The sequence below is a fragment of the Arachis ipaensis genome, chromosome B02 (genome assembly GCF_000816755.2).
Source record: "Arachis ipaensis cultivar K30076 chromosome B02, Araip1.1, whole genome shotgun sequence".
NCBI classification, from domain to species: domain Eukaryota; kingdom Viridiplantae; phylum Streptophyta; class Magnoliopsida; order Fabales; family Fabaceae; genus Arachis; species Arachis ipaensis.
Window position 1 is genome coordinate 106,062,926 of NC_029786.2, and position 9,594 is coordinate 106,072,519.

The 9,594-nt window shown below is 33.8% G+C and overlaps 2 protein-coding genes across 5 annotated transcripts in view; one reads left to right on the top strand and one right to left on the bottom strand.

The window, feature by feature from the left end:
- LOC107626291 (ABC transporter G family member 22) overlaps positions 1–9,594 on the top strand; it is a 53,229-nt gene that overhangs the window by 4,506 nt on the left and 39,129 nt on the right. The window contains exons 3-10 of one of the 3 annotated variants that reach the window (XM_021116616.1): positions 1,745–1,869; positions 3,118–3,509; positions 4,040–4,223; positions 4,332–4,640; positions 4,828–5,115; positions 5,369–5,653; positions 5,819–5,926; positions 6,536–6,769. In XM_021116616.1, coding sequence (XP_020972275.1) covers positions 1,745–1,869; positions 3,118–3,509; positions 4,040–4,223; positions 4,332–4,640; positions 4,828–5,115; positions 5,369–5,653; positions 5,819–5,926; positions 6,536–6,757 — 1,913 coding nt within the window. In that variant the 3' untranslated portion in view covers positions 6,758–6,769. Of the gene's footprint in view, positions 1–1,744; positions 1,870–3,117; positions 3,510–4,039; positions 4,224–4,331; positions 4,641–4,827; positions 5,116–5,368; positions 5,654–5,818; positions 5,927–6,535; positions 6,770–9,594 lie in introns of those variants that run through there. The other 2 variants (XM_016329144.2, XM_021116617.1) reach the window with 2 other exon arrangements.
- LOC107626292 (putative disease resistance RPP13-like protein 1) overlaps positions 6,907–9,594 on the bottom strand; it is a 10,613-nt gene continuing 7,925 nt past the window's right edge. Inside the window, exons 3-5 of one of the 2 annotated variants that reach the window (XM_021116600.1) lie at positions 7,995–9,280; positions 7,772–7,817; positions 6,907–7,689 (exon numbers count right to left, since the gene is read on the bottom strand). In XM_021116600.1, coding sequence (XP_020972259.1) covers positions 8,011–9,280 — 1,270 coding nt within the window. In that variant the 3' untranslated portion in view covers positions 6,907–7,689; positions 7,772–7,817; positions 7,995–8,010. Of the gene's footprint in view, positions 7,690–7,771; positions 7,823–7,994; positions 9,281–9,594 lie in introns of both variants that reach the window. The other variant, XM_021116599.1, reaches the window with a different exon arrangement.

The window sequence follows — 9,594 nt, forward strand, 5'->3', positions numbered from 1 at the left end:
AAATCATCCTTTCTAAAAATTTAAATTGATAAAAAAAATAATATAAATAATTATATCTCTAATACTCTCTTAGAGTTCGAGCTGATCTCTTTAATTAATTAAGAACAAGCAAGTGGCAGTTCTACTTGGAATAGAATTGCTACTGTTAAGGGGGCATGAACACCTTGGTTGAATGATATTGAAAGACATTTAGCTTCTAACTACCTCAAAATTATGGGGCCATACACTTACAACTACAACTCTACAACAAGTGGATCTGTCCCTATCTTTCTTCCTCCCTTTTTGTTGGAGAGCTCAATTTTCATTTTGGCCTCTTCCAATTTTGGTCCCCAAATTAAATTTCCCACTAGACTTTTTCTATTTGGAATTAATTAATTAGCTAGGTTACTGTTTAGACAGCTAAAAAAAAAATATAACTTTCTCAAACAATTCCTCACATGTTTTGTGTGAATCTAATAATTATTTTACACAAAATATGTGTACCCAGATTTATCTAAAAATATAAAAAAATTTCGATAATTTTTAATATTTTTTGTCATCATTTAGCTAGTACAAATATTAAATTATTTTTAATAAATAAATTTTATTAATTTATATATGTAAATTTTAAAAAAATATAAATACAAATTGTATTGATTCATATGTAAAATTCTGATAAATATATATAAAAGTTATATGTTTCTGCATCTAAAATATATGTAAATATGGATACAAATTATTACTAGACTAAATACATACTGACCAAAAATAATAATATTTATTGGTCATATAATATTATTCTAAAAATATTATGCGGTCATATAAGTTATGTGACATTATTTGAAAAAAGATTTTTTGTTTGAGTTGTTTAAATAGTTTTTTCTTAATTAATTAGCTTCAATTATTTATAAATGCTGTTTTTACCTTTATATATATCAAACTCTGACACAAAGCATCTTAACATGACTACTGTTTTCGTTCAAACCTAGTATCTTTTATCAACAAATTTATTTTATTATTTTGTACTACTGTCTTGAAGAATGTCTAAATTAAATTCAATAAGTTAAAGAATGATGTTTATATGCTTAATTGTTCTTATTTTGTTGCCTAAGTCATCAATTTTTGAAAGATAAAGTTGTTAGACAAACATATATAATTGTGAAAGAATTTTAAATGTACTAGGTATATTGGTGTTTTAATAATTTTAATCATTGATTTTTAATTATAAAAAATATATATTAATTAAAATTAATATTTGAAATTTAGATTAATAATACTTTTTTAATTTTTTATTTCATTAATCACTATAAAATAATAATTAAATCACATAATTTTTTTCTTAAAAGCTAATTAAATATCCTTACTACTAATTAATTATTGATGGCTTTTGTCTTGGTCAATGCTGAATTCTGACAACTATGGTCCACCATATGACTTCACTTCACCCACTTGACTTTTAGTGACTAATAATAAATATGACACTATCATTTATCTCATCATACCATGCAGCTGTCAAATGATTTAAGAAGCATCCATGCATAGTTTATTTCTTCAGAAATCATTGTGGATATTATTGCATCTTTTTTGCTTTCTAGCTAGCATGACAACCCTATTATTATTATACCCACACACATATTTTCAGAACCATATACTCACAAGAACATGCATTATTATTTTTATTTCTATAGTACACAAACTATTACACTAAGAGCTTCTTCTTCTTCTTCTTCTTCTTTCTTTTTTTTTTCTTATTAAAAAAAAAAAGAATTTTCTACCTTGGATCATATCATGAAGAAAAGTTCAACTATGTGTGTTGCAGCTGAAGATATTGAAGCTGGAACTAAGACAATAAAGTTTCAAACTGAGCCTACTATTCCCATCTATCTTAAGGTAATTAATTATATAATATAATATAATCTAATCTATACATGCATGTCATCATCTCAAAAAAGGTGAGAGAGTGATTTTTTTAGAGAAAAGATTAATTGAAAAAGTTTTACCTTGATTCTATTATAAAATTATAAAGAATAGACAACAGTTTGAAAAATAATGTAACATTCTTCTAATTAACATTTGAGAAATTTTTTCTTTTTAAAATCTTCAATAGAGTGTGATATTGTTGATGCATGTGGTCCTGTGTATTTGTTCTTCAATCTTGTATATGAAGTTTAATTTCATTTCATGTGATGCATCAATGTACAAGACTACCCTTTAATTTATTTCTTCCCACTTAGCCACAGATTTTATGATGAGATTTTGTATTTCAAAATAAGAGTTTATTCTTTGTAATATTTTCTTTATCCTTTTGAAAAATCTCACTTTTGTATTATTTACATGCATGGTACTCAATGCAATAACCGAAAAATAAAAAATGTAAAAATTCATGGTATTTGTTCAATACAATGTGAGTACAACATTAATTCACTAATTTAGAAAGGTTAACTATATATGAACAAATTAAGTATTTTATTTGTCAAACAAATAAATTAAATATCATTATTCATGATACATCTCTTCTTCTGTTTTTTTTTTTTTTGTTTTTTTTCACATGTTTCTCTCTCTATTAATCCATTAGTTATATCTTAAATGACATAATCTTCTCATACTCACTTAAGAGTTTGTAAATTCAAATATTCCTATCTTTGATAAAAAAAAGAAACATGACGTATATATGAGGAGCTGGAACCAATGTTGAAATAAATTAAAGCTGATTAATTTAATTTGAATATGTATATTAAATGACTAATTATGATATGTATTGTTTTGTGGGGAAGAAAAACAAAAGTTCTTATATATAATTATATATGGGATCTTGAAGCTAAGTCACAACTTTATGGTTTCATAAAATGAAACAAAGTTTTAAAATTAATCTCCAATTTAAAAACAGCAATATATAACATGATCATATTCTACTTATTATAAAGTTATTATTATGAAGAAATTAACATTTATTACACAATTTTAAACTCATTCAATAATCATACCAAACATTTAAACAATACCATATTACGTGTACAAAAAAAAGCCACTAAATCAGTCATTTGTATAAAATATACATTAAAAGCCGGCGAAACATTACATGTAATTGTTAACTCTTGTTTGATAATGTGAATGTATATGTTTGTATGTATGGTGCAGTTCAAAGATGTGAGCTACAAGGTAGTAATGAAAGGCATGACAACAAGTCATGAAAAGGATATATTGAATGGGATAAGTGGATGTGTGAATCCAGGTGAAGTCTTGGCTTTGATGGGTCCCTCAGGGAGTGGAAAAACCACTCTTTTGAATCTATTAGGTGCTAGAATATGCCACTCCACTATCTCTGGTTCCATCACTTACAATGATCAATCATATTCCAAGTTCTTGAAGAGCAGGATAGGATTTGTGACACAAGATGATGTTCTGTTTCCTCACTTAACTGTCAAAGAAACATTGACATATGCAGCCAGGCTTAGACTTCCAAAGACATACACAAAGGAGCAAAAGGAAAAAAGAGCTCTTGATGTTATCTATGAGCTTGGTTTGGAGAGGTAAATGCTTCAATCCTTGACATTCAAACATTTAAAGTAGGGTAAATGATTAGAATTTAGTTTTGATGCGTGTAAAGTAGTTTTACAGGTGCATTCAATTATGTAGCGCCACATCAGTATAAATAATTACCTTTCATATTGACTACATGAATGGTGATCCAAAAAAACGGATGTGATCGTACGTTACAATGTCAGTGTATCAAAATTAAACTCAAATTATTATGATATTTTTATGAGTTTTACACGGTCATCTAATCACATCTGTTCTTTTAGATGATCATCTACTAGTCAACATAAAATATAGTTATTTTTGGTCAACATAAAACTACTTTACACCAACCGTCCATCAAAATATTTTTGCTGATACTAACACTTCTCTTTATGTTGTAAAATGTGTGTAACATCAATTAACTAATGGGGTAATTACTATAATTTACCCTTCAAATTATTAGGAGTAGAATTCATAGGTGTCATTGTATGATTATAGAAGCAAAATTTTCATATTACATTTATGAATGAAATCAAAACAGGTGCCAAGACACAATGATTGGAGGTTCCTTTGTTCGTGGAGTATCAGGTGGAGAAAGGAAGAGAGTTTGTATTGGAAATGAGATCATAATCAACCCTTCTCTTCTTTTTCTTGATGAACCAACTTCTGGTTTGGATTCAACAACAGCATTGAGAATAGTTCAGATGCTTCAAGACATAGCAGAGGTACTTGCTTTTCTCATTCTTCCTTCAATAATATTGATCAACAAAACAGTTAGATTTATTTTACATCACATAGCCTTTGATCATGAACATGTTTGATTAATATGGCAGGCTGGTAAAACAGTAGTGACAACAATTCACCAACCATCAAGTAGACTCTTTCACAAGTTTGACAAGTTGATCCTTCTTGGCAAAGGGAGCTTGCTTTACTTTGGAAAAGCATCTGAAGCAATGAATTACTTCCAATCTATAGGGTGTTCGCCTCTTATTTCGATGAATCCGGCCGAGTTCTTGCTAGACCTTGCCAATGGAAACATAAATGATGTTTCTCTTCCATCAGAGTTGGAGGACAGAGTTCAAATGGGAACTGTAGAATCTGAAAGACATAGTGGCAAGCCATCTCCAGCAGTAGTACATGAGGTACTAACTTTTTTCTTGGTAACAATTTTCCATGTATGCACAAATCTCTATTCTATGATAAAAATTTAAACACAGACATTGAAATCATTGAACTAATGACTAAATTTTTGAACCAATTAGACATTGACAACATTTTTTGGAGTTAGTCTCTAGTTTTCTTAACAAGATTATGAACAAAATTTGACAGTATTTGGTGGAGGCATATGAGTCTCGTGTCGCGGAAACAGAGAAGAAAAAGATAATGGCTCCTTCCCCTCTTGATGAAGAAGTTAAGTCCAAAGTTCGTAGTTCTAAGAGGGAATGGGGAGCAAGTTGGTATGAGCAATTCTCTATATTGTTCTGGAGAGGAATCAAAGAAAGGAAGCATGATTATTTCAGTTGGTTGAGAATCACACAAGTTCTGTCCACTGCAATCATATTGGGATTACTTTGGTGGCAATCAGATACTAAGAACATAAAAGATCTGCAAGATCAGGTAAAATTTTTTTCCTGCAAGAACAAAATTCCTAGTCTTTGAAAAAAGTTATAGCAATAACTAAACCTTGTCGAACTAGATGGATTCGGCTATATAGATCAAACAATGCCAATTGTCATAGTGTTAAGTTACTATCAAATGACATCATAGTACTATGTTACTAAATGTGTGCCTATGCACTAACCTACAAGTATTACTTAGATATTGTTTTCTTTCTCAAGCTTTGACTGACATTTTCGCTATCGAATTTCAGGCTGGACTGCTCTTCTTTATAGCTGTCTTCTGGGGATTCTTCCCTGTTTTCACTGCAATATTCACATTTCCTCAAGAGAGAGCAATGCTGAGTAAGGAGCGAGCGGCCGATATGTACAGACTAAGTGCATATTTCTTGGCCAGAACCACAAGTGACCTTCCACTAGACTTGATATTACCAGTACTATTTCTCCTTGTTGTTTACTTCATGGCTAGTTTGAGACTCAGTGCTACTCCCTTTGTCCTCACCATCCTCACTGTTTTCCTCTGCATCGTGGCGGCTCAGGTATGTATCTGCATTAGAAAAGGAAAAACTTTATTTTTATCACTAACATTTTTTACAGTGATTTCAATTTAGCCCTAAAAGCTTTTCTTAGCAGTTCTGTTTATGTGCTTAACATAGAAACCAATATTAGCCTTCATTTCTAAATATAGTTTGTTATGAATTTAGGGACTTGGACTTGCTATTGGAGCAACACTCATGGATTTGAAAAGGGCAACAACTTTGGCTTCAGTAACTGTCATGACTTTCATGCTGGCTGGAGGGTTCTTTGTGCAGGTAAACATATATATAATTGTTTTTCGAGAAAAGAACAAATAGGTCCTGACCTTTTGTCCCGCAGACATTTTTATCCTTGACCATTGAAAAATACTTTTAAGTCCCTGACCTTCACAAAATTTGGATGGATCAGTCCCTCCGTCCAAATGCCTCCGTCAGGGACTGATCCGTTCAAATGCCTCCATCAGGGATTGATCCGTCCAAGTTTTATGAAGGTCAAGGACTTAAAAGTATTTTTCAATGGTCAGGGACAAAAATGTCCGCGGTGTAAAAGGTCAGGGACCTATTTGTCATTTTCTCTTGTTTTTCTCTTTGAATGTAAGCTTTTCATTATTGCCTTACACTTTTGTGGTGTCACGTTAACAAGTTGATCATACGGATTTACTTCAATCAAAACATTTGGTTTTAGCCTCTGCTGTTAGTTTGTCTTTGTTAAAATCAAAACATTTGATTTATGTCTGCTACATTAGTAATTAACAAAGACAGACTAATGGTATAGTCTAAAACCAAACGTTTTGGATTTTTTTAGACTCAAAATTCTAATTTCTATGTATAAATTGAGCAATCTACTAGCAGAAGAAGCTAACACTTGATACTAAATTTTGGCAGAGAGTTCCCATATTCATTTCTTGGATCCGGTACATGTCTTTCAATTACCACACCTACAAACTGCTGCTAAAGGTGCAATATGAACACCTAACTCCAGTTGTAAATGGGATCAAAATTGACAGTGGTTTGACAGAGGTTGCTGCTCTGATAGCCATGGTTTTCGGCTACCGGTTCTTGGCTTATCTTTCCTTGCGGCGGATGAAGCTTCAATCCGGAGCATGAGATCATTGATCCAAGCCACAATAAATTTGGATAGAATTTATGTACATGAACTATTTTTGTAGAATTTAACTTGGTAGGTTAACTAATTGAGTCTTTTCTCTTTCTTTCTTCGTTCCTTTTTCTTTGATGGGTGAAAAACAAGAAACAAATTATATAAAACTCATTGATATCATCTCCCTAATATTTAGTTGACTTTCATTACATAATCAAGTCACATCATGTTCACTTATATGTACAATGAAGCATCATGGTGGTGCCTTGAGGACCAAACTATCCCATAATTATTTACTACTAGTGTTCCAGTGCATAAAAGAGAACAGAGAACATGGCAAAATATGCTGCAATTAAACCACCATAAGAAGTGATTGCTCATTCTTGTTAACCATATACAAGAACAACTTAAGTTGAAAATATACAACATTTTTCCATCTTATGTTTTTTTCCAGCAAAGTAACCCCTCAACCAAGGACTCTCCGGCATAGCCATCAAGGCCTTGGTCAAGGGTCAGCCTCTATTCCCCTTCGGCATTGCCATCAAGGAATAGGACTGTGGACAAAAACATCTATTATTGAATATTCTGTTCATCAAGTACAAATAAGTTAGCCCTTTCCATCTTACACTTAATGACACATTACTTACTGACACATGTATTATTCAAAGGAAAGCATAGAGCACAAATTATACACCAGAATCAGTGAGTGAAGAACATTTGTAATTCAAACTCAGACCAAACGGAAATCTTGATGACCATGAAATCAGGTTTCTTTTTGGCATGCTAACCACTTCCTTGGAAGCAGTTGCAGTAAGACTCCCATTCTCCAGTCTCCAGGAGAGTTTCCATTTGGCATTCTCAATGACCTTGAACTTCCCATTATACCGTACACTTCCCCATGGTAAATTTTATCATCTTATCAACAGAACAAGAGAAAAAGCTGCAGTATCGTAATATCAGCATTCAGCAGAAAAAATTGGAAAAAATATAGCAGAAAGAAGTGAGGCAATGCGGGTGCTTACTTGTTGGCTCGATGGATATGCTGTATGAGAATGTATAAAGCATTAACTGTGTTGGTAAGGAATGAAATAAGACATTAATAAGAATGAAGAGTAAGAATACTGTAATGCAGAAGAAGAATGAAAAACTAGTGAGGCACTTTATATGCAGAGTATTAATCTTAGTGCAAAAAACAAATGTATTTGGGGAAAAACAGAATATGTTGTGTGAGAGAGAAGCAGTTACCTGTGAAGTTGTTGGATTACCAAATCCATCTGCTATCAACTTGAATGGCGCGGATGTGGGAGATTTTGGGCCAAAGCTGTGGATCCTTCTTCTGACATCGATTGCCCAGCAAAGGGCTTTTATAGATGCTGAGTTGTTTTAGAGAGGCAGGCAGCTTTTCACCCTCCATATTCTCCAACTTGGGACATTCATTAATAGATAATTGATGGAGGGAGGTGAGGTGGGCAAGTCCCTTGCATTCCAACGTCTCCACACTTTTAATGCCTTCCAGTGTGAGAGACTGAAGGGAGGCAGGCAACCAACCTTCCTTTGGGAGGGACTTCACACTCTCGCCGTATTCACCATGAATGGAAAGACGAATAAGCCCTTGAAATTGTGAATTCATGAATGCTGCACTGCTCACTAGTTTCTCGCAGTAGCTGATTCCAAGATATCTGAGGCTACGGTGTGGAACCCCGGGAGCACACAAATCGATCTCTGGGCAACCCACTAATGAGAGACGCTCTAGCTGAGGTGCTGCCATCCATATCGTCGACACGGATTTCATACTCCCACAATGCTTGATCCATAAATATCGGAGAGAAACAAGGGAGCGTGACACCACAATTGACTCCATCTTTTCACATTTCTCGATTTCAACACGCACGAGATTCGGAAAGGCATCCAACAACGAGAAGGATGTAAGTGAATCACAGCTGTTCTGTATTGATAGTTTCTGCAGCGAGTGATGTTGCCCATCCATTTCGAATTCTAATTCTCCACAACTCTCGATCGTCAACTCTTGTAGTGATAGAGGAATAGCACTCACTGGAAACCATATGTGGGAGGAACAATCTGAGATGGATAAAGAAGTGAGGCAAGTCAGTTGCGTGTTGGTAATGGCCTCCACCACGGACCCCACTAGATGCTTTCCTGAAATTGAAAGACTGGTAATCGCAGGTGCCCTTGGAACACAACAACTCAGCTCATCGCACTTGTCAATCTGAAGTGATTGCAAAGATGGTAGATGAATGGGCAAATCTCCTCTCAACATCGGACACTCACTTATGGTGAGATGCCAAAGTCGAGGAAATGCATTCAACACCATTGAACGCCACTCCTTCCAGCAAGGCATTGACTTAAACAAAAGAGTTTCAAGCTTTTGAAATGGTGGTGTCTTCACACAAGATTCATCGTTCTGGTAAAAGTAAAACTCAGCACCCACAATCCCCACACTTTCAAATTTTGAAATTTCAAGGTGCTTCAAAGAGGGCAATTGTCCAAGTGAAGGAAGCATACAACAATTCCTGCACTTACCCCTCGTGATCGTCTAGATGTGCCTAGTTAAAGGTAACCGTTTAACCTCTTACACCACTTGTCGTCACTTCGAAACCTCCGTTCTTACAGGCTATTCCTACCGTAACTAAGATATTGCAATTAAACCAGTAGCTTACTTCTCCTCTTATGTCAACTAAGGGTCTACCTTTCTCTATATGAACTGTTCAATGCTGGAGTGTGATTAAACTTTCCCAATATATAGAGACCAATGTCCCCATGTTGGAAAGGTCTAACCAACCCTGTAAGAAGGATGGCGTTGTAGTGGTTTTATTACGACCTACCA